The sequence below is a fragment of the Salvelinus namaycush genome, chromosome 3, assembly GCF_016432855.1.
Source record: "Salvelinus namaycush isolate Seneca chromosome 3, SaNama_1.0, whole genome shotgun sequence".
Lineage (NCBI taxonomy): Eukaryota > Metazoa > Chordata > Actinopteri > Salmoniformes > Salmonidae > Salvelinus > Salvelinus namaycush.
In genome coordinates this window covers 46510494-46535914 of record NC_052309.1, presented here as the reverse complement: position 1 = coordinate 46535914, position 25421 = coordinate 46510494, and the positions used below count along the sequence as shown (strand labels likewise).

The window sequence follows — 25421 nt, the reverse complement described above, 5'->3', positions numbered from 1 at the left end:
GCTAACAAGCTGGCAACGTAACCAGTTACCCAATACATTCTCACTGCTGCTAAAAGCTATGGCTAGCTCCCCTGTCCACAAATACAAATCAAAGGGGTAGGGGTACTCTACACGCAGTAGAGAACATGCCTTAGAAAACATGAACACATAAACATAGAAACACAACGCCATGGCACAAGCTTTCAGGGAAACCTGCCCTGATACACCATGGAAGCCTGGTAAAAATTTGCCCTGACTTCTACAAAAAAAGACATACGTCATTATAATATATTCATATTCATATATATATATAAATACATAGATATATATATATATATATATATATATATATATATATATATATATATATATATATATATGTATTTATAATATACTATGATTCCTGGTGGTTCCATCCTAGAAATGATGGGTTGTGTTGAAACACTGCATGTTGATTGTGGTTCCGTTTATGATCGTGGTCCCAGAGTCCAAAGGTCTGTAAAAAAAAAAGGGATACTGCAGCTCCAAAACTTTGTCCAAGAGTTCCTAAAAAGGCGACGGAGGAACACAAGGAACCCCTGACCCAGTATTATTTTTGCTCTTCTGAGACAAATATGCCGACGTTTCAATACACATCTCCACCGAAAACAAAAACATTTTCCCGACGGAGACAAGAAATGCAAGCTTCCCTGACCCATCCCTTCTATCTTTGCTTTGTCCGTACGTGGCCCCAAAAAACAAACAAAACAAAACACTTTACAGTACAGCATTCTCAGAGAACGAGGTGATAAAAAAGTCAGAGTTTAGGCCAATGTAGGTCATGGCACCGCTGTCTTTTCCCATGATGCAACGGTGCAGACGGCGTCCGCCCCAATCCTGTCCTGGTGGTGATGAGGTAACTTTCTGCCAGACGTTGGGCGGTGGGAGTGGAGTCGGTCGTTCTGGGAGACCTGTCGTCATTCCCCCATGCAAGAAAACATATTTCTCTTGTTTTCCTAAGACTTTTCCCAAGACTTTCCCATAAATGGTTCCTTAGATATTGCACATAATGTCCTGGCTGGTGCCTTAGGATTGTCTGTTTGTCAGTGATATCGACTCCTCTTCTCCTCCGATTCAGAGTTATAGTCTCTTAAGCCCATGCCCTTCTGCAGGTTTAGTAATGAGTCCTTCATCTAGGAAAAGAAACATTTCAAGGAAAAAGAAAGGAAAAGGAAACAAAACATTTTGCAGATCATGCATTCAAGTCAACATGAAGTGCAATTTGTTAAAAAAAATTTAGCAAGCGGAACAAGTTGATTCAATCCTAAATTCACGTCAGGGTCAAATCAAATATTGACGGAGCACATTAAATACAGTACTGCATGTGTGTTTGAACAACCATCTATGACACACAGACACATTCTTGAATGTTCTTTAAAGTTTGTGAATGAACATTCTTTCTCTGACCCAATTAGTCAGTTATGAATCCCTATTCTCAGTTCTGATCGGCTGTCTCACCTCGTCCAGCAACATCACCGACGACTTGATGATCTCCTTCCACTTCTGCAGCTCATCGTCATGGTACCGCTGCTGCGACTCCAGAAGCCGGGCCCACTCCAGCTGCGTCTGTGGAAGTTTACTGTGAGAGAAACACACACACACACAAACACAGTGAAATATCGCCATCTAGAGGACGCAATGTATTATGGCTGATATGTATGATTCTTTTAAGCAATAAGGTCCGAGTGGAGAAGCAAAGTGCCTGAATAAAGGGAAAGGGGGATACCTAGTCAGTTGTTCAACTGAACGCAGTGGTACATTGGCCATATACCATCAAACGGTGAAGTGCATTATTGATATTATAAGTTACCAACATAAATATAACAGTGAACAAGTAGTCATAGACATGGTACTATATTTTGTATGATATACACGCGGCTGGAATGCTGTTTCAGCCAATCAGCACCCAAACTACCCGGTTTATAATATGTATTATGACTGTCTATGGTAATTTATAGTGTCTAAAAACACAGTGGTCCACAATGTTGTTTTGAATCTGCCATATGTCTTGTCAATTGCTGTAATATTGTGGAGGGAAAACTTGAATAACCGTTCTATACTACAACTCTACCTTACAATTCCAAAGTCATTCCACGGTGCTGGTATTGAATTGGGTTGTATTTGTGTGAAGTACCTTTCCTGTGGTCGTAGGCCATGCCACGAGGTCAGGCTCTGTGTTGTGTACTCCAGCATCCACAGCTTATAGAACAGCATCATGTTCAGAAACACCAGCAATACTAGGCTGTAGAGAGAGAGAGAGAGAGAGAGAGAGAGAGGAAAGACAGAAACTGCGTAAAACTACTGACATAAGTCTATGTTAGACGAGAGATATCAGGATTCTCCTGGAATGGGAATGCCTACATCTACTGCAAAGGAAGGATGTTAATTCTCTGGTCCAGTGTATGTACGGGGTGAAACAAGTCCATCAAACGCATCTAATCATCAAAATCAACATGGCGTTATGAAAAAAAGTTGAATACCTTATACAGATCCTAGGATGCATGAATGGGGACAGGGAAAGAGAGCGAGAGAGTAAGAGAAGAGAGAGAGAGAGATAGGACAATTACACACACCACCAGAAAAGAGAGAAAGAAGACAGTGTTTTATATGTCCCCTCTCATACTACATTCTACTTTAGAGTAGTAGGAGAGGGGAAATCCGATTACCAATGAATGGTTGGTTTTAATACGCACAGAAAGTGGAAACGCATGGATGCACGTCACAATGTTAACATTTTCAAACTGGCGACACCTCGGTCAGTTTTGGAGACAGGTTTTTTCAAACAGTGTAACGGTATCTAGCGAAAGAGTTTAGAAGCAGTTAGAGTTAATAGGCAACTGCACCACTCTTTGCAAGCAAATGCGATGATGTCTTCAAAACTGCATGGTGTCTCCAGTAATGTTTACTTTTTGACATACTCCACTTTCCAAGTGTATTGGTACACCAAGAACAAGAAGTGTTGATGTGGCCAGATTTAATCAAATGAGTCACAACTCACAACAGGCAACGTTGCCACATTAATAACACCGAAAACATTCAACATCATCTGAGAGAAATGTAGAGACCAGAGATATCTATGGTTACTTCAATGGATCTATATGAGGGTGAGAGTCAGACTTCTCCACCCATAGCATTAAATGACTACAACGGCCATCTTAGGGGCTTTGTCCGTTCTAGTAATTCTATATCTATGGATCCACCTCTCAGTAACAGCATGGTGAAAGAGTATTTTAAACAACCAGCAGTTGTGACAGCTTCCAGGGTGGCGGTGGAAGGACACTCACACAAAGCTGATGATGAGGAGTAGCTTGGAGACACTGTAGAGCGCTAGGCCCCCTGGGACATTGTCCGGGATGTATCTGGTTTGAGTGGAACCTGCTGGAAGAGAGGCGGCCATTTTGGATCAATACAAAAAAGCCATGCATGACCTAATATTATATTCCTGTCAGTTGCAGGTTTGTTTTTTAGAACCCTGTACCGCGGTTTGTGCTCGGAAAAGCTACAGCAAACATTCTGGGAATTTTTCTGATAGTTGTTCCATTGAGCAAGGAAAACTCAATCAAAAGCACCTAAAGAATTTGAATAGTATTTGAACCCAGGTCTGATTGAAACCGTATTATTGGCAATTGATAACAGCGGCTTAAGGCTTGAGGGTGTCCTAAAATGTACACCATACTCTGCGTCAAACACAGCTATCAACGGTCAGTCAGTCAGTCCCCTCTAACCTGCCACGTGTTTGATCCGGTGGCGGTGGGTGACCTCCTCGTCCTCGGGCGTGGTGACGGAGCTGAGGGCTTCGTCCATGTGTGGGGGCCGCAGGTGGACCAGGGGCCGTTTCCGTCGCCTCAATGCCCCTGCCCGTAGAGCCCTGGCCTTGGGGGACTGTCTGTGGGGCTCGGCCAGGACCACCTCCACCTTACTCAGCTCCAGCTCTGGAAAGAGTTAAAGGAAGCTGTGTTACACAGTGTTTGTGTCTCAAATGGCACCCTATTCCCTACATAGGGCACTACTTTTGACCCGGCCCATAGGTATGGTACTGTATGGTATTCAGAGGCTGTGTCATTCTAAATCAAGCAGAGATTTAATAGCCAGGATGCCGGTATGTTTCTGCTATGTACACCTCATTTGTTGTGAGTTGTTGCCTTGGGTTGTTTGGCAAGACAACTTGTAAATGGTCAGCTTAAGATGACAGACTGGCATGCAAGCTAGAGGTTTAAGCAGTGCTCACATTCTTTGAGTTAAATAAATATTTACTTCAATAATTTCTCTTGGACACGCAGTATCTAAACAGTACCTATTCCAGTGTCTCAAGTGAGAATACAAACACAGGCAGTTGTTTTAAAATTCAGAGGTACCGATCCTTAGCCTCGTACAACCATCCTGATCTCTTGAGCTTACATTCTGCTTCGCTTCACAGATCCTTGATGAAGCGAAGTGAAACTAAACGGGAGCACAGAGGGCAGGATGGAGGATCAGGCCAACAAATCCTAGGCTCCAAGAATACTCCCAGGCTACATACTGTACCATTGGTAGTTGTAGTCATATTTTAGATACAACTGACCTAAGTGTCTGAAGTACTCATCCAAGCCACTCCAGAAGTTCCTCTCGATGAATCCCTTGACCAGCCCCCACGGCTGTTTCCTGTAGCGCAGCTCTGTGGATACCCTGCAGGTCACACACACATGCACACACACACACAAACGCACATAGACACACAGGCACATGTACATGCGCACACACACAGAGGCACATACATTTGACTCGATTTGACATACACACGCACAGACACCACACATAAATAAACTCCCATCACACCTCCTTGGCCCACTGTATGCGTCAACCTCAAATGTAACTTCTTTCCCTAAAGGGTAGAATACGTTTCACCGAAAGGAGTCAAGTACCGCATTATCAAGATGGTGTTCAGTAGCGACAAAGCGTTTTTAAACAGAGTGAACTCTGGAGATACTAACTGAACGTGTCCAATCAGAACACTCACAGGAAGTATAGACAGAAAACAGGAATTCTATCTGACCTGAGCCGACACTTCTTCTTGGCCACCCTGGTGAGCACGTAGCGGTTTAGAGTGTAGAAGTAGTCATGGTAGGGGACGTCGTGTGCTATCACCTCGGCATCTATGATGTAGCATTCGCTTTCCTGGCTGGCCTTGTACAGCGTCTAGACCACACAAATATGACACCGTTGAGTTAACAGACAAAAAAAGGCCTATTCCGGCTATTGGTTGGCTGCAAATGACTTTCAGCTATTAGTAATCTAAAAATGAAGTGCTAAACCCATAATGCATAATAAGACTTGCTATAAGCATTCATAATAACCCATGGCTCACTAATGCAGCCCATGAAAATGCATACAGTACATAACCATAATAGCATTCATAATGCATTGCACACAGATTTTTTTTATTTTAAAGAGTTACCATTGTGCTTGCATTTAACAGTGACGTTACAGTGAGTGTAGTTACAGTATGTCGAGTGCAAACAAAGCATGAAAACAAACCGTGTACAACATTTAAAACTGCTATGACATGCAGTGCCACTGGGGGGCTCCACTCACCTGCGTCTCAGTAACTGTGGCTGTCTTGGGGGCCAGGGGGTTCGTGAGGGAGATGGTGTACATGATCTCTCTGGTCTGGTTGCCCGTCTCCTCTTTCTCTTTCTTCCAGGGGTGATAGACTATGTCTAGATAAATAGTGAAGGTGGACAAAAAGATCAGCCCTTTACTCCTATAACCTTTTGCAGAAGTTTTAGTTCGACACACACTGAGGTTTTGTTCAATTCTTTCAACATGCATCCTACCTGCCTCCCTTCCATTACTGATCTGGGAGTTATTGGATAAGTGAACGCGGGGTTTCCACCATATCGCTTTCACCAATCCAGCCATGTCAGATCAGTAAAGGAAGGAGAACAACAAGAAGGAAAGAGAGAAAGAAAGAGACTGTATCTGAACAGGGCCAGTATTCACAAAGCGTCTCAGAGTAGGAGGGCTGATCTAGGATCAGGTCCCCATCTGTCCATTTAATCCGACTCTAAAACTGGTCTGGGTACTGTGGTGTCACCTGAAAAGCGTCTCTGCTCCAGGAAGTCCCTCATGAAGGTGGACTCGGTGAAGAGGATGTCGTACATCTTGTCAACGCTGAACTCGTACACCTCGTTTATGTACTGCTTCCCATTCAGGTCCTCATGGAAGGCCTGCACCTCCCCTGCTGCACGCACACACACACACACACGCACACACGCACACACGCACACACGCACACACGCACACACACGCACACACGCACACACGCACACACACACACACAGAGGAAGAGGGAGGAGAGTAAGTGCGTGTGTTATACATGAAGAGTGACAGTGTGCGTGAGTGAAATAGTGAATGTGTGCGTGAGCGAGTGGGCGTGCTGGTGTGTAAACCTTCGTCGTCGTGCGTCTCGGAGGAGTCGCTGAGCTCGGTAGGGAGGTCCTCGTTGTCGTTGAAGTCCAGCGAGGGCGAGGGGGCGGGACTACTGTGACCACTGCTCCGGTTGTCCAACCCCGGCAACTGGAGGGTCAGGAGTTCGCCATCGGGGAGACACAGGGGGAACTCGTCCACGACAGCCAAGTTAAACTATAGAGGAGGAGGGGTCATGAGCTCAACTGAAACCCTAGGCCCGACTACCTACAGTACATACTTGTGAAGCTCAGCCAGGTATATATTTATCTTGGGTTGAAATGCCACAACTGTGGCCTGGGGTGGTCTAGCAGACTGAGCCGCTGACTCTAGAACACTTTATGACGTTTTGTCTGTAGGTGATCCACAGCAAGATTTGGTATAATATCCAGTGGTACTCACGGGGAGGAGTGATTCGATGGTGCTCGGACAGGATAGGGCGTTGTTGGGGAAGGCTCTGTGGGACAACAGGGGGCTGGTGTCTCCCTTGGCGTCAGGCATCTTGGCGAAGTTGGTGTCATTATCCTCCACGGGCAGCTCCTCGCAGTACCTACACCACAGGGACGCGCAACAGCTGTAGGTCAAGGTTATCAGCTCGGGGAACGATGCCAGCCTTTACGATGCATGGTGATGGGGGTGGCGGTGTGTGTGTGTGTGTGTGTGTATGCGGTCAAAACTCACCCCATGGTATTGAAGTCATCATCCGGCGGCACGTAGTCCTCGTCGTCACTGGTCAGACCCAGCTCGTTGCCATAACACTGATGGACAAAATGCCACAATTCTTTGGGACACAAGGGCTGAGAGGGATAGAGAGAGAGTGTGTGATAGAGAGTGTGAGAGAGAGAGAGAGAGAGAGAGAAAAGAGGAGATAGAGAGATGGAGGAAAGAGGAAAGAGAGAGAAGAAGGAGGGATAAGAGAAAGAAGGGGAAAAGGGTAAGTTTTGACTAAATACACACTAGTGCCCCCAGTCTTCTAGTTTAATTAAAAGTGAACTATCATAAATGTAACAGTCTTACCTTTTCTAGCAGAGCATTCTGCCATAGTCTGAACATCATCATGTATGTCCGGTCCCTCGCTCCAAACGAGGTGAAAAAGTGCTGTGGGAAGCAAGAACAATATAAGATATGACATCACCAACCTGATAGAAAAGCCATGTGTATATGTACCTTTGTGTAGAGTGCCTTCAGAAAGTATTCATAACCCTTGACTTGTTTCACTTTTTGTTCTGTTACAGCATTCATTCAAAATGTATTCAATTGTTGTCGTTTTTTTCACCCATTACACACAATACTCCATAATGACAAAGTGAAAACATATTTATATACATTTTTTCACATTTATTGAAAATTAAATACAGAAATATCTCATTTACATAATATTCACACCCCTGAGTCAATACCTTGTAGAAGCACCTTTGGCAGTGAATACAGCTGTGAGTCTTTCTGGGTATGTCTCTAAGAGCTTTCCACACCTGGATTATGCAACATTTTCCCAATATTCTTTTCAAAATTCTTCAACCTCTGTCAAATTGGCTGTTGATCATTGCTAGATGGGGCGGTGCGGGGCGGGGCGGGGCGGGGCGGCAGGTAGCCTAGTGGTTAGAGCGTTGGGCCAGTAACCGAAAGGTTGCTAATTCAAATCCCAGAGCTGACAAGGTAAAAATATGTCATTCTGCCCCTGAAGAAGGCAGTTAGCCCACTGTTCCTAGGCCATCATTGTAAATAAGAATTTGTTCTGAACTGACTTGCCTAGTTAAATAGACAACGATTTTCAAGTCTTGCCATCAATTTTCAAGTAGATTTAAGTCAAAACTGTATCTCGACCAATCAGGATCATTCACTGTCTTCTTGGTAAGCAACTCCCATGTAGATTTGGACTTGTGATTTATGTTATTGTCCCGCTGAAAGGTGAATTTATCTCTCAGTGTCTGTTGGAAAGCAGACTGAGCCAGGTTTTCCTCTAGGATTTTGTCTGTGCTTAGCTCCATTCTGTTTACTTTTTATCACGAAAAACTCCCCGGTCATTAACAAGTACAAGCATACCCATAACATGATGCAGCCACCACTATGCTTGAACATATGGAGAGTGGTACTGAGTAATGTGCTGTATTGGATATGCCCCAAACATTCAGGACAAAAAGTGAATTGCTTTGCCACATTTTCTGCAGAATTACTTTAGTGTCTTGTTGCAAACAGGATGCATGTTTTGGAATATTTTTTTTCTGTTCAAAATTCCTTCTTTTTACTCTGTCAATTAGGTTAGGATTGTGGAGTAACTACAATGTTGTTGATCCATCCTCAGTTTTCTCCTATCACAGCCATTAAACAATTTTTCAAGTCACCATTGGCCTCATGGTGAAATCCCTGAGTGGTTTTCTTCCTCTCTGGCAACTGAGTTATGAAGGACGCCTGTATCTTTGCAGTGACTGGGTGTATTGATACACCATCCAAAGTGTAATTAATAACTTCACCATGCTCAAAGGAATATTCAATGTATTTTTTCATCTACCAATAGGTGCCCTTCTTTGCGGGGCATTGGAAAACTTCCCTGGTCTTTGTGGTTGAATCTGTGTTTGAAATTCCTGGCTCGACTGAGGGACCTTACAGATAATTGTATGTGTGTGGTAGAGAGATGAGGTAGTCATAAAAAAATTATGTAAAACACAAAAACAGTCTTTCTTGCACACAGAGTGAGGCCATGCAACTTATTATGTGATATGTTAAGCAAATCTTTACTCCTGAACTTATTTAGGCTTGCCATAACAAAGGGTTTGAATACTTATTGACTCAAGACATTTCAGTTTTTCATTTTTAAATTATTTTGTTAAAATGTCAAAAATCCACGTTGACATTATGGGGTATTGTGTGAAGGCCGGTGATAAAAAAACAAAAAAACTCAATTTAATACATTTTAAATCAGACTTTAACACAACAACATGTGGAAAAAGTCAATGGGTGTTAATACTTTCTGAAGTGTATGTGTATGTGTGTGTCCAGTGCTGACCTTGTCATTGTCAGTGCACAGCTGGATAGCGTTGGGAATGAGGCGGGCCGTCTTCTCCTTGGTCATGCTGCAGATATCCTTCAGCCGCACCGTCAGCTAGAGAGAGGGGGAGAGAGAAACTGTGGAAGTCTACAGATAACACATTCAGTTAAAGTCCTTGATTAGGAAAATAAAAGAATGGGGTCCTCAACAACACTTATTTTGGTAAACAGCGGAGGGAAATGTAACACTACTCAAATTCATAGACAGCGCTCTAGATGCAAGAACTGACAGGCCATGGCATCCAAGAGATTTTATGGTTTGAACCATATTTTTCAGCTATACATTACTTGTTTGCATTCTTGTTGCTTGTTAACAATGAAATAATAAAATCGTACATATATATTTATATTTTATTTATTTAACTAGGCAAGTCAGTTAAGAACAAATAATTTTTTACAATGATGGCCTACACCGGCCAAACCCGGACAAAGCTGGGCCAATTGTGCGCCGCCCTATGGGACTCCCAATCGCAGCCGGTTGTGATACAGCCTGCATTCGAACCAGGGTGTCTGTAGTGAAACCTCAAGCACTGAGATGCAGTGCCTTAGACAGCTGCGCCACTCGGGAGCCAAATGTTATAATAAGACAGAAATTAAATAGATTCCCAAATCTCAGACGGTAGCTTTAATACTGCAGTTTATGGGACAAACCAAGCAAATCAAATCTGTTTCATTTTAAGTGGAATACCTTCTATTTATAGAAAATAGATAACCTCATTGTTATGTAGAGGCTAACTTGGGACAGTAAGGGACAGAGTAACCTAGTGTAGAGAACGGTAAAAGAAACTAAAGTCCATACCAGCGTTTCCCAGCGGAAGATGTTGCTATAGAAACAGATCCAATTTTCCGAGACGTAGAGGCGCCCCTGCAGCAGGATATCTCTTTGCAGGGCACAGGAGTAGTCTGCCACACAGGGTCAAAGGTCATCCGGTTATTAAAGTCATAGGGTTATTAGAGGCTCATCGCTCTACCAATAAATATAAAACATATGCAGATCAAACATCTATCCAGTCTATTTATGTTATCATGCCAACGCCTTTGTCACTCATTATCATGCCAAACAGTCTGGCTTCATTAATGATAGAATGTTCAGGTTTGAAGATTGCTGTGAAGCCAGGCTGTTTGGCTTGACGATGACAGAAATGGAGTTGGCAAGAACACAAACAGATCTAGGACTAGGCTGCATCTATGCGCATTTGAGCTTCAAAATAGCTCCCATGGCAGAAAAAGCCACCTGATCGTATGAATCGGAATCTGGGGCCTGTACATTCTGTTCAGAAATGTGTTGTGTAGAACAGGTATGATTGTCTGCTGGGTAGAATAGGGACTTGCATTAGCTCTACTGGTAAAATTTCTATCTGGATTGTTCTTAATGTTTCACATCAGTGAATACACTTGTGGTGTGGTAACAGTGTACAGTATGTCACTAAAAATTCAGTTTGTCAGGCGTTTGCACTGCAGACACCAAAAGAAGTCGAGGGACATGGAGATTTTAAATCACTTAAAGATCCATACTATTGAAGACACAAAGAAAATAAAACCTGGGTCATGTTCAGTAGGGAGAAAACATTTCGACACGGGGAGTTACTGTCTGCAATTGTCCAATAAGAACACAGGTTTCCTTGTTGCGTGGCGAAATGTTTTTGCTACGGTGTGTGCTACTGAACACCACCCTGGTGTTACAGAAAAAATATAAATACCATATGAAACAATTTGAAATATTTTACTGAGTTACAGTTCATATAACGAAATCATTCAATTGAAATAAATTCATAAGGCCCTAATCTATGTATTTCACGACTGGGAATAAAGATATCTTAATACCTTAATAAAAAAAAGGTAGGGGTGTGGATCAGAAAACCAGTATCCAGTGTGACCACCATTTGCCTCATGCAGCTTGACACATCTCCTTCGCATAGAGTTGATCAGGCTGTTGATTGTGGCCTGTGGAATGTTGTCCCACTCCTCTTCAATGGCTGTGCGATGTTGCTGGATATCGGCAGGGAACTGGAACACGGTGACGTACACATCGATCCAGAGCATTCCAAACATGCTCAATGGGTGACATGTCTTGTGATTTTGCAGGCCATGGAAGAACTGGGACAGCTTTCGGGAATTGTGTACAGATCCTTGTGACACGGGGCCGTGTATTATCATACTGAAACATGAGGTGATGGCGGAAGGAATAATTGCACGACGTTGGACCTTAGGATCTCGTCACGGTGTCTCTGTGCATTCAAATTTCCATTGCTGAAAATGCAATTGTGTTCGTTGTCCATAGCTTATACCTGCCATAACCCCACCGCCACCATGAGGCACTCTGTTCACAACGTTTACATCAGCAAACCACTCGCCCACATACATGTGGTCTGCGGTTGTGTGGCCGGTCGGACGGACTGCCAAATTCTGTAAAACGATGTTGGAGGCGGCATATGGTAGAGAAATTAACACGCCATTCTCTGGCAACAGCTCTCGTAGACATTCCTGCATTCAGCATGCCAATTGCACGCTCCCTAAAAACTTGAGACATCTGTGGCTTTGTGTTGTGTGACAAAACTGCACATTTTATAGTGGCCTTTTATTGTCCCCAACACAAGGTGCACCTGTGTAATGACCATGCTGTTTAATCATCTTCTTGATATCCCACACCTGTCAGGTGGATGGATTATCTTGGCAAAGGAGAAATGCTCTCTAACGGGGATGTAAAAAGTTTTTTGAGAATTTTTTGTTGTTGTTGAGAAATATGCTTTTTGTGCATATGAAACATTTCAGGGATCTTTTATTTCTGCTTATGAAACATGGGACCAACACTTTACATATTGCGTTTATATTTTTGTTCGGTATAGTTTTTCATTGATCATTCCATCTTACTCACCCACAATGAGGCGTTCTGAGTCGGGTAGCTGCTTGAAGAGTTTTCTGAAGTCCTCATTGCGTTGCTTATACGTGGGACTCAATACCTGCAGCGGGGAGAGAGGGATAACATACAACACATTGAGAGAGACAACCCATTTACACAAAAGTAGTCTACTCATAAATATAAATATAAATACACACATTAAATATTTTATAAACACAAGCAAGTGTAATCCCCCCCACCGATAGCAACGAACAAACTGTGAACGTATTTACTTATTTGAATATCATGGGTTGTGCCCAGTAGGCACAACACAGGGGAACATCTTTTATTTTTTCTGTAAATTGTAGTAGACTTGTTACAGTAGATTTTCACAGTTAACATTCAGTGATTTGACCATGGCTACTGCATGCCTTGACTCAAACGATGTGTGTCCTCTCTTTCCCTACAAATTGTCAGAGCCTGAAATCACCCAGAACCTCCTATCACAAACTAAACAAGCACTCTAAAATATGCAAATAATACCCCAGCTTCAGCTGGAGTTCCCCCTCTCTTTCTCTCTGCCTCTCTTTCTCTCTGTCTCTCTTTCTCTCTGCCTCTCTGTCTCTCTGCCTCTCTGTCTCTCTTTCTCTCTTTCTCTCTGCCTCTCTTTCTCTCTGCCTCTCTTTCTCTCTGCCTCTCTTTCTCTCTGCCTCTCTTTCTCTCTGCCTCTGTCTCTCTTTCTCTCTGCCTCTCTTTCTCTCTGCCTCTCTGTCTCTCTTCCTCTCTGTCTTTCTTTCTCTCTGCCTCTCTGTCTCTCTTTCTCTCTGCCTCTCTTTCTCTCTGCCTCTGTCTCTCGTTCTCTCTGTCTCTCTGCCTCTCTGTCTCTCTTTCTCTCTTTCTCTCTGTCTATCCCTCTCACTGAAAGGAGAGATTCAGATAAACACATTTCTTCCAGAGTGCTGCTGACCACTGCCCAGTCTGCCTGTCTCTCCACACACAAACACTGCATTCTTTAGCCTGAAAAGGGAGGGAATGCAGCCAACTAGCCCTCAGAGTGGTGGTGATGGTGGTGGACTGGACACACATCACCTTGGGTCATTCGAACCACCCCAGTGCTCTGTAAGGTAAGCGCCATTCGCCTAGAACTAAAGCTAGTGTTACTTTGCTGGCCACACAGTTGGATAGCGGGTACAACCACTTGAAAATGGAGATAGGCCCTGGGCATGCTGTCACAGAAGAGGCCTTTACGGATATAGGAGATGAGCTCTCTAGTACATCTCTATGGGTCTACCCTATGAGCCTAATATAATTAGTTTGTAAGGAGTGATAAGACCGTTTTCAGAGCAGATGATACAAGAGAAAGAATATGGATCTATGGATAGAGACACAAGTATATACAGTACCAGTAAAAAGTTTGGACACCAACTCATTCAAGGATTTTTCTTTATTTAAATTGTTTTTTTGTTTGTTTGTTTTTTACATTGTAGAATAATAGTGAAGACATCAAAACTATGAAATAAGACATATGGAATCATGTAGTAACCAAAATAGTGTTAAACAAATCAAAATATATTTTAGATGTTAGATTCTTCAAAGTAGCCACCCTTTGCCTTGACGACAGCTTTGCACATTCTTGGCATTCTCTCAACCAGCTTCACCTGGAATGCTTTTCCAACAGTCTTGAAGGAGTTCCCACATATGCTGAGCACTTGTTGGCTGCTTTTCCTTCACTCTGCGGTCCAACTCATCCCAAACCATCTCAATTTGGTTGAGGTCAGGTGATTGTGAAGGCCAGGTCATCTGATGCAGCACTCCATCACTCTCCTTCTTGGTCAAATAGCCCTTACACAGCCTGGAGGTGTTTTGAGTCATTGTCCTGTTGAAAAACAAATGATAGTCCCACTAAGCGCAAACTAGATGGGATGGCATATTGCTGCAAAATGCTGTGGTAGCCATGCTGGTTAAGTGTGCCTTGAATTCTAAATAAATCACAGACAGTGTCACCAGCAAAGCACCCCCCACACCATCACACCTTCTCCTCCATGCTTCACGGTGGGAACCACACATGACGAAATCATCCGTTCACCTACTCTGCGTCTCACAAAGACACGGCGGTTGGAACCAAAAATCAAAAATTTGGACAGATTTCCACCGGTCTAATGTCTATTGCTCGTGTTTCTTGGCCAAAGCAAGTCTCTTCTTCTTATTGGTGTCCAGTAGTAGTGGTTTCTTTGCAGCAATTCGACCATGGCCTGATTCACGCATTCTCCTCTGAACAGTTGATGTTGAGATGTGTCTGTTACTTGAACTCTGTGAAGCATTTATTTGGGCTGCAATGTCTTAACTCTAATGAACTCATCCTCTGCAGCAGAGGTAACTCTGGGTCTTCCTTTCCTGTGGCGGTCCTCATGAGAGACAGTTTCATCATAGCATTGATGGTTTTTGCGACTGCAATTGAAGAAACTTTAAAAGTTTTGGAAATTTAACGGATTGACTGACCTTCATGTCTTAAAGTAATGACGGACTGTCATTTCTCTTTGCTTATTTGAGCTGTTCTTGCCATAATATGGACTTGGTCTTTTACCAAATAGGGCTATCTTCTGTAATACCACTCCTACCTTGTCACTACACAACTGATTGGCTCAAACACATTAAGAAGGCAAGAAATTCCACAAATTAACTTTTAACATGGCACACCTGTTAATTGAAATACATTCCAGGTGACTACCTCATGAAAATAGTTGAAAGAATGCCAAGAGTGTGCAAAGCTGTCATCAAGACAAAGGGTGGCTACTTCGAAGAATCTCAAATCTCAAATATATTTTGATTTGTTCAACACTTTTTTGGTTACTACATGATTTCATATGTGTTATTTCATAGTTTCTACAATGTAGAAAATAGTAAAAATAAAGAAAAACCCTGGAATGAGTAGGTGTGTCCAAACTTTTGACTGGTACTGTACATATACAAAAGTATGTGGACACCCCTTCAAATGAGTGGATTCAGCTATTTCAGCCACAACCATTGCAGACAGGTGTATAAAATCGAGTACACAGTCATACAATCTCCATAGACAAACATTGGCAGTAGAATTGCCTTACTGAAGAGCTCAGTGACTTTCAATGTGGCACTGTCATAGCATGCCACTTTTCCAACAAGTCAGTTAGTCAAATTTCTGCTCTGCTAGAGCTGCCCCGGTGAACTGTGAGTGCTGATAATGTGAAGTGGAAACATCTAGGAGCGGCTCAGCCACTAAGTGGTAGGCCACACAAGCTCACAGAACGGGACCGCCGAGTGCTGAAGCGCGTAAAATCATCTGTCCTCGGTTGCAACACTCACTACCGAGTTCCAAACTGCCTCTGGAAGCAACGTCAGCACAAGAACCATTCATCAGGAGCTTCATGAAATGTGTTTCCGTGGCCGAGCAGCCGCACACAAGCCTAAGATCACCATGCACAATGCCAAGTGTCAGCTGGAGTGGTGTAAGCTCGCAGCCATTGGACTCCGGAGCAGTGGAAACGTGTTCTCTGGAGTGATGAATAACGCTTCACCATCTGGTAGTCTGATGAATCTGGCTTTGGCGGATGCCAGGAGAATGCTACCTTCCCTTTGCTGTTTCAGGATGACAATGCCCTTGTGCACAATGTGAGGCCCATACAGAAATGGTTTGTCGAGATCGGTGTGGAAGAGCCTGCACAGAACCCCGAGGTCAACCCCATTGAATGCTACCTTCCCCATTGGCTTTCTAGTGGAAAGCCTTCCCAGAAGAGTGGAGGCTGTTATAGCAGCAATATGGACCAACTCCATATCAATGTCCATGATTTTATAATTAGATGTTCGCCGAACAGGTGTCAAAATACTTTTGGTCATGTAGTGTGTATATATATATTAGTGATTGGATATTATAGCTTACATGTTCAAATATGTAGCTGATCATCGAGGTGAAAATCGCACATCAAACAATACATTCAGGGCTATCAGCTCATCACTGAGGTATTTTCTGAGGCAGACGGTTCTAGAAAAGACCAGCCTCACTTTGTAAAACATCGGACCACCTGGAGTACTGAAATCCCATCCACACTTCACCGTTAAGAGTATGTTGATACATTCTCCACACAGGGCTTGTCTCAAATGGCTCCTGACAGAGCTGTACCCTTTTCACACTATTGTGCCGATAATACCGTACGGCCCTTTTTTATATTGTACAGTGTACTCTGTAGCACGGTTCCAGCAACTATGGTGGATGCCAAACCAGGTATGTATTATCTAACAAGCATCACAGAGTAGGAGTGCTGATCTAGGAACAGGTCCCCCCTCTCCAGGCAATTTTATTCATTGTGATCTAAAATCATTTCTGAGACCCTTGATACATTTAGTACAGTTCAGCTTGGCTTGGCTCAGCGATGTAAAAAGAGTACAGGTCAAACATCTTCACTCTCTGGCTCTGAACCACGGAGCCGTAGCTAACCGCAGTCAAGTTCTAGGCTGTATCACAACCGGCCGTGATTGGGAGTCCCACAGGGCGGCGCACAATTGGCCCAGCGTCGTCCAGGTTTGGCCGGGGTAGGCCGCCATTGTAAATAAGAATTTGTTCTTAACTGACTTGCCTACTTAAATAAAGGTTCAATAAATCAAATTAAATAAATATAAAGACCAAAACAACTCTAGTGATTCATTGCAGCGCTCTGAGCAATTAAGGTACTGTCCCAAATGGGCCCTGGTCAAAAGTAGTGCACTGGATTCTAATGCACTGGTTTGGGAATTTAGATATTTTGTAAACAGGGAGATGATAAGTTTATGAGTTGGGGAGTTAAGAGTTTAGAGAAACTTCGAGGTTCACTGCACTTGACGTTCATCACCAATCCTGTTTCCACCCCAAAGCCGTACAAAACAATGACCGCGACCGTATGTAGACCACAAGTCACTTTGCAGCACAGCACAGAGGTAGCCCCGACTAGATTATCCGCTTGGAATTCTCCAACTGTAACCCCCACCACCAACACCCTTCCGCCCCCACACCCGTCTCCACCCCAGCTCAATGGAGGGTAACTTACGGCTGGGACCCTCTCTGACTCCCAGTCCCAGGTCTCCCACTGGGCCTGGGCCTCGGCCTGGGTCTCATCGTCGTGTGGCTGAGGGATAGCCTCCCAGTCAGACAGACACTCCCAGTCTGTCCCATTCACTGTCTCTGTGTCCATGCTGACTGAAATATCCATGGCCTGGGCCTCTATGTTCTTTTGGCTCTCACCCCTCCCCTCCCTCTTATTTTCTTTCTCTCTTTTCTCTGGTCAGAGGTGTGAGCAGTGTCTCTATGCCTGGAGAGCGGTCGGTGCTGGTCTGGTATTCCCCCTTTGTCGTCGGAGTGGAATTCTTTGCTGTCTCTGAGAGCCAAGTGTTTTTTAGGCCTGGATCATGATTCTGATTGCTCCCTTAGACGCACACGCACATGCGCACGCACACGCACACAGTGCCTAGGCTGCCGTTGACCTGTAGTAACCTCAGCCCTCGGCGGAGTGGTTGTTTGTCATCAGCCCCTGCCTCTCTATCTCTCTCTCTCCCCCTTTCTCTCTCCTCTAGTATGGTCAGAACTAATACAACGCGTCTCTGAACCCTCCCAAAGAGCCTTGGGAATCAGCGCTATCTGGAATGATATCTGTCACAACTACAGCTCGACCACTACAGGTAGCTGGCAGAGCTTTAGAGCCGAGTATAACTTAAAAAGACAGAATTATCAACAGCCTATTTCACAACTCAGTACTCAAGAATGAAGGAACGTGAACGTTTCCTAACGCTCTAAAAACTGTAGAACCTAGAAACTATCGGTGTACCTGCTATCGCACACACCCACATTCATGACTGACATGACTGACATGACATGACTGACACAACCATGAATTCATGGTGACCAGTGGCAAGCGGAAGGCTACTCCTTTCTCCAGCTAAAAGTCCAGGCTGGGAGATAGCGAGAACTCCAGATGACAGCCAGTGTCATTAACTACTCTGGTAAATCCATAAAGTACAGTTAGGCATGTGTCCACAATGTAAACTGAGAAACGTATTTACACTCAGGAAAGCAGGAGACCCCTTTTTCCGGAATGGGAATGTCCCCCACCCCCCACCCCCCACCCTCTCTCTCTGTTCCTGTTTTTGGGGAAATTTGATCCCCCCTCGTAAGTCTTGAGAGGCCAGTTGAGCCAGGTGCACCGGTTTGTCCGGGTTAAGAACGGTCTAAGACCAAGTCAGGACCAAGTTTAACCCGGGTTAAGACGAGGTTAAGACCTGGGACAGACACAGGACAAGCCTCCAGTCAGTTAAAGAATTCAGAGGAAAATGCAACTGCTTTGTCGTCTGGAATCAATGGATGGACCAGCGATGCTTTTAAGACGTTGGTTTAAAACAGTCCTCTTCACATGGAGTTTAGAGCCAACTTATATGTCCAGGATAACGAAACCTAGGGAGCTAAGACACTGCAGTCATCCCCAAAGTCATTTCAGAGAGCGATACCTCCAAAGGTGCTGTAGAAAGGCACGGTCTCCTCAAATGATTTCCCAAAAGCAATATTTATCCCAACATATCAAAACACACAATCCACATGGAGGGAAAAAAGTAGCTCTTTCCACACTGACACAGAGAAACCATACAATCCCAGCTCAAGCAGGTTCAACATCTAAAAATCCAATTGAGCAAATCAAAATATAATCCCGAAACAAAAAGAGCAGTAGCCTCTCGCTCTCTCTCCTTCTCTCAATCTCAGTCGTATTCCAATGTGTGAAAACGGACACACACACAAAGTCTTTGTCCTCAGTGAGAGAGCAGAAAGCCGAAAAATCCTCTTGGCCAGTCTGGGATGCTTTAGCTTGTCCAGTGAAGGGCCAGCTACTCATCAATGAAAGTGGTCAACAGTGCATCCCAGGACAGAGTGTAAACCCTGTGACTGACCACACGGACCACTGCACACTACTGACCAGGCAAACCACAACAGAGCTCATACCAGGACTCTAGTCCTACTGCTGAAATTGCGCTCTCTCTCTCTCTCTCTCTGCTTTATAACAAAAAAGCTGTGTAGGAGGAGCGAGCGTGTGAGTGTGTGTTTGTGTTAAGGGAGAGAGAGAAGAGAGAGAGAGAGAGAGAGAGAGAGAGAGAGAGAGAGAGAGAGAGAGAGAGGAAGGAGGGGAAATGGGAGGGCCCTAGCCCAGTGGGCGGGGTGGGTGTAGAGGGGTACTTGAGTGCAGCAGGAGTGAGTTTGAGTGTGTCTGTGTGTTTCTGCAATGTGAGTGTGTGCGCGTTTTGAGCAGTGTGCTTGTGTGTGCCTGCCGTGGGTGCCTGTATGGTTTTATGGGTATGAATCCTGTCCAAAAACCCTTCTCCCTCTCCTCCTCCTTGTCCAGTCCCTCCCTCTCTCCTTCTCTCTCCCTCCTTCTCAGCCTGTCAGAAAGCCTGTTTCTACCCCACCCCATGGTGGCCCAACACATCACAACAACACTTCAGGAAGTTTAGAGAACCAATTGACTTCCTTGAAAAAGCCCTTTCTTTGCCTCCTCAATGAACTGAGTTGACCCCTATGGGTCTCTATGGGAAGACCCAGAGAATACACTGTATCCACATACGTGAAGTGTGTGTGTGTGTGTGTGTGTGTGTGTGTGTGTGTGTGTGTGTGTGTGTGTGTGTGTGTGTGTGTGTGTGTGTGTGTGTGTGTGTGTGTGTGTGTGTGTGTGTGTGTGTGTGTGTGTGTGTGTGTGTGTCCGTCCTGAGGTCCCGACTTGAACCACAAAGGTTTTTCCTCTTATGGTACACAGTGTGAATTTATTTTCCAGGAAAAGTGAGGGAGGCAACCATGAATTCAGAAGTTTGGTGTGCAGAGAGAGAGAGCAGCACACAAAAGTACCCATTGTATGTATTTGTGTGTGTGTGTGTGTGTGTCTGTGTGTGTGTTTTATCTATAGTGTAAACATTGTAGTATTGCCAAGGACAACTCCCCAGCCAGATCGCTCTCTTTCTCTAAATCTTTTTCTCTCCCTCCCACTCCCTATCTCTCAGGACATGGGGTGAATGAACTCCAAAGACCCTCTGATTGACGGGGATTTGGAGTTAGGGCCGTTGGAGGCGCCTACACTCATACCAGAAAGGTGATTCATACAGCTACACTGCCCTCCCCACCCCTCCCCCCAACCTGACTCTCCACCTTCACCCTCTCTCCCCTCCCCCTCGTCTCCCCCCACACAAACATCTGGCTGAGACCTTGCAGTCTCTCTGTGACATTACCCAAAGGAACCAGGGACGTGTTCAGGTCAGACACACTGTAGCAAAAGGTTTTGAAATAGAAAATGAAAAAGGAGTGTGTCTTAATGGACAAGTGTAAGTAGTACCTCCACATTTCACTCTGTTTTAAAATGTTTTCTCTCTACTGAACATGACTCAGTGCGCAGGATAATAGCCTACATATATCATTGTCACTGGGTGCATGTGGGGTGACTCTGGGTGCAGCTCCTCTCCCCTTTTTTTCTGTTAAGACTGCCAATGATAGAATGGTTGAAGTCCAGATCCATTGAACACATTGCAGAGACTAGAAACAATGTGTTTTTTTTCCCACTATGCACCTGGAACAATATGCTGTTATAGGCTGTGTGAACAACCCTATGATAGACGGGCAGCCACAGTCAACTATAGCTTGTCTATTGACTGGGTGTGTTTCAACTCAAATCACATGTTATTTGTCGTAAGCTTCGCATACAACAGGTGTAGACTAACAGTGAAATGCTCACACACCGATCCTTTTCTTGTGACCTCTTTGAAGTCACACAGATCACATCATTCCGTTTCTTTTCATTTACAAAGCCCTGTTCGACAAGCTTCCCGCTTACCTAACTTCACTGTTAAGATTCAAAGTGGCAAGTTAGCCGACTTACCTAACTTCACTGTTAAGATTCAAAGTGGCAAGTTAGCCGACTTACCTAACTTCACTGTTAAGATTCAAAGTGGCAAGTTAGCCGACTTACCTAACTTCACTTTTAATATTTAAAAACGGTTAGTTATCAAACCCGTTCACAGGGTTGGCTAACTCTTGAGACTCCTTTGGTAAGTCAGCCTTTAGTTTTCTGGCTTCACATGTTTGGAATGATCTCCAAAAGACATTTCGAATAGATGTGTCCCTAGGGCAGTTCAGGCCGTGCTGATAGGTTTTTCATAACGAAGAATGTGCCTATTATAGTTGAGTGTGTTTGGTGTATTTAAGTGATAATGCCCTCGAAGTCGGTGTTTTGAGGATATTGGCACCGTGCCAATATATCCCCAATCACTTTTACACAACGGGTAACCAACATATGCAAATAATGACAGACATATTTTCCTAAAAACATTTATTTTTATTAATTTATTTGTACTATTTCATCCTTACACAAGATATCGTCCTGTCACAAATCTAGGGTTGCTGCCCAAGCCGGCTGGTCCTTCGTTCTATCGGTTTGGTTGCTAGAGACGCGACCCAGTCGTTCAGTCTTTTTGTTCTGTATCTATGGACGCGACCTAGTTGTTTGTTCTAAATGTTCCATTGCCATATTGGCTGGCAACATTCTTATCCCTTGCTTGCTAGCTAGCCAACTATAGCTAATTTACAGTCACATCAAACAGTGCAGCCAGAATAACAACAGTAGCTGCATTTGCACTTGTTTAAGCTGTTTTCTAGTGACATTTATTTGGATACATCCATAACAATGAGCTAATGAGGCACGATTTTGCCTGGCATAGAAAATGTGCTCTCTCATTAGGACACTGTTGTTCAGAGGAGCTAGCCAACACAGCTAACACAGTAACTTCAATCTGAAGCTGGAAAGACATCAAACTAGCTGCACTTCATTTCGTTTTACCTTTCTTCATTTTACATTTCTTTGTATATATCCATAAATATTATGCCAGCTGATTCATTATTTCGACTGGCTGAGAAATGCTGTCATTCATTACTATGGGACAGCTGGAGATGGAATCTGAACATTGAAACAATGTTACAAATGTCGGAGAGACACACAGCAAGGTTTTTACAATTGAAATAAATTCATTAGGTCCAACACTTTACATGTTGCGTTTATATTTTTGTTTAGAATAAATATAGGTAGGTGTAAAGTGACTAGGCAATAGGATAGATAATAGATAGTAGCAGCATCGTATGTGGTGAATATGAAAGTGTGTGTGTGTGTGTGTGGCTTCAGTATGCATGTGTGCGCGTGTTATGTGTGTGTGGGCGTATGCATAGTGTGTGTATGCGTGTGTGTGATGGGGTGTCAGTAAGTATGTGTGAGTGTGTGGGTATAGTCCAGTGTGTGTGCATAGAGTCAGTGCAAGTTGTTAGTACAAAAAAGGGTCAATGCAGGTAGTCCAGGTAACCATTTGATTAGCTATTTAGCAGATTTGTTTAGCAGTCTTATGGCTTGGGGGTAGAAGCTGTTAATTGTCCTTTTGGTTCCAGACTTGGTGCACTGGTAAACGCTTGCATAGAGAACAGTCTATGGCTTGGCTGGCTGGAGTCTCTGACACCGCCTGGTATAAAGGTCCTGGATGGCAGGGAGCTCGGCCCCAGTACTTACCACCCTCTGTAGCGCCTTGCGGTCGGGTGCCTTGCAGTTTCCTTACCAAGCGGTGATGCAACCCGTCAAGATGCCCTCAATTGTGCAGCTGTAGAACTTTTTGAGGATCTGAGGGCCCATGCCAAATCTTTTCAGCCTCTTGATGGGGAAGAGGTGCTGTCGGTTGGGCTATCATGCAGTGAAACTGCACAGTTCTAACTTCATCCCCTTTTCCTTTTACAGTTTCTTTTTCCGTTCATTTCTCTGGCTGTGTGGATGTGTTTCTGTGTTTCTTAGATCTCGTGGTCATAATGTATCCTATCCTCATAATGTATCCGATCCTCATAATGTATCCTATCCTCATAATGTAGGCTATCCTCATAATGTAGGCTATCCTCATAATGTAGCCTATCCTCGTGTAGCCTATTCTCCTCGGCGTACACATCCCAGACAACTGAAATGGTCCACCCACACAGACAGTGTGGTGAAGAAGGCGCAACAGCGCCTCTTCAACCTCAGGAGGCTGAAGAAATGTAGCCTGTCACCTAAAACCCTGACAAACTTTTCCAGATGCACAATCGAGAGCATCTTGTCGGGCTGTATCACAACCTGGTATGGCAACTGCACCACCCTCAACCGCAAGGCTCTCCAGAGGGTGGTGCGGTCTGCACAACGCATCACCGGGGGCAAACTACCTGCCCTCCATTAAACCTACAGCACCCGATGTCACAGGAAGACCAAAAAGATCATCAAGGTCAACAACCACCCGAGCCACTATCTGATCACCCCGCTACCATCCAGAAGGCAAGATCAGTACAGGTACATCAAAGCTGGGACCCAGAGACTGAAAAACAGCTTATATCTCATGGCCATCAGACTGCTAAACAGCAATCACTAACTCAGAGAGGCTGCTGCCTACATTGAGACCCAATAACTGGCCACTTTAATAAATTGATCACTAGTCACTTCAAACAATGCCACTTTAAATAATGCCACTTTAATAATGTTTACATATCTTACATTACTCATATCATATGTATATACTGTATTTTATACCATCTATTGCACCTTGCCTTTGCCGCTCGGCCATCGCTCATCCATATATTTATATGTACATATTCACCCCTTTATATTTGTGTGTATTAGGTAGTAGTTGGGGAATTGTTAGATTACTTGTTAGATATTACTGCACTGTCGGAACTAGAAGCACAAGCATTTCGCTACACTCACATTAACATCTGCTAACCATGTGTATGTGACCAATAAAATGTGATTTCATTTGATTTGATTTAATGTAGCCAATCCTCATAATGTATCCTATCCTCATAATGTAGCCTATTCTCATAATGTAGCCTATTCTCATAATGTAGCCTATCCTCATAATGTAGCCTATCCTCATAATGTATCCTATCCTCATAATGTAGCCTATTCTCATAATGCATCCTATCCTCATAATGTAGCCTATCCTCATAATGTAGCATATCCTCATAATGTAGCCTATCCTCATAATGTCGCCTATAATGTTGTGCCTTCCTGTATTATACTTATGCTAAAATGTTTATCCTATTCTACAGAGCCATTTACTTAAGTTCATATTCTTATATTTCATTATTGTTTTTGTATTGTCAAGGAGCCTGCAAGTAAATATTCCGTTGGATGGTGTATACCACGTGTATCCCGTACATACGACTATTAAAACTTGAAATTGAACCACACAGACTGTAAACAGTAAATACAAGACGTTTTGGACCCAGTGACATTGCTTCTGGAACAGCTAATGGGGATCCTAGTAAATAAACAAATAACAATACCTAAAATGGCTTCTCAGCTGCTCAGTCATACTGTGGTTTATGGCCAAAGAATCGGTTTGTTTTACAGCCACTACAGACCGTTAGGTTCAGACACACCTCATCTATATCCAATCAGGCATGACCTGGACACACTGACCTGGATGCAAGTCATGCCGCCGTAAATCACTGGAGTCCAGTTAGGTTGGATTAACACTCTACACGCACTATAGGCACACTCCAAAGAGGCTTAGCAAAATTCTGCTCTGTGACTTTACTGCACACCGCATGAAGGGCCTTGCACTGAGATTTCGGTGTATGACAGAATGTGTAACTTTACTCAAGCGTCAGTGATGTTTTGCTGAGGAGAACGTTGCTGGAGTGCAATCCCAGTCTTACTACACCACCAAAGGCCCAAAGGTGACAGACAGCACGAAATGTAAGGTACAGATGTAGGCTACCATGTTTGTTCAATGGACTAACAACTCAACTCTCATATGACACTGTAAAAAATAGTGTCCCTAATTCACATCTCCCTAATTCACACTTCCTGTTGATATTCAGAAACAGGAAGTGCATCACACTACATATTCACCACCATTAACTAAATCCGGCACACTGTAATGCAACGGACAACAGAAACAAGCATTTGTTATTGGACAAATCCTGGTCGTCAGCACAGCCAATACAGTACATGAAAATTCAAATACACAGTAATGTTCATATAATATA

General features: G+C 43.8%; 1 protein-coding gene across 2 annotated transcripts; it reads right to left on the bottom strand.

Annotated features, from left to right (window-relative positions):
* Window positions 1-352: 352 nt before the first annotated feature.
* Window positions 353-18432, bottom strand: LOC120031816 (protein Aster-B-like). Of its 2 annotated transcripts, none has more exons than XM_038977639.1 (17): window positions 17401-18432; window positions 12383-12467; window positions 10307-10410; window positions 9467-9562; window positions 7480-7560; window positions 7144-7259; window positions 6865-7012; window positions 6447-6639; window positions 6092-6238; window positions 5590-5714; window positions 5051-5193; window positions 4580-4683; window positions 3744-3950; window positions 3303-3396; window positions 2153-2260; window positions 1477-1597; window positions 353-1151 (listed from the first exon to the last, which is right to left on the bottom strand). In XM_038977639.1, exons 1-17 carry the CDS (start codon window positions 17560-17562, stop codon window positions 1062-1064), a joined length of 2124 nt encoding a protein of 707 aa, XP_038833567.1. In that variant the 5' UTR covers window positions 17563-18432; the 3' UTR covers window positions 353-1061. The 2 variants fall into 2 exon arrangements, with proteins under 2 accessions (XP_038833567.1, XP_038833575.1); XM_038977647.1 differs by having other exon boundaries at window positions 3303-3393.
* Window positions 18433-25421: the final 6989 nt, after the last annotated feature.

Coding starts and splice junctions, on each gene's coding strand:
- LOC120031816 (XM_038977639.1), bottom strand. CDS start 17,562: ATGGATATTTCAGTCAGCATGGACACAGAGACAGTGAATGGGACAGAC. Junction 7,561..9,466: donor TGTGCACTGACAATGACAAG/GTCAGCACTGGA, acceptor TGCTTCCCACAG/CACTTTTTCACCTCGTTTGG. Junction 1,152..1,476: donor CGGTGATGTTGCTGGACGAG/GTGAGACAGCCG, acceptor TTCTTTTCCTAG/ATGAAGGACTCATTACTAAA.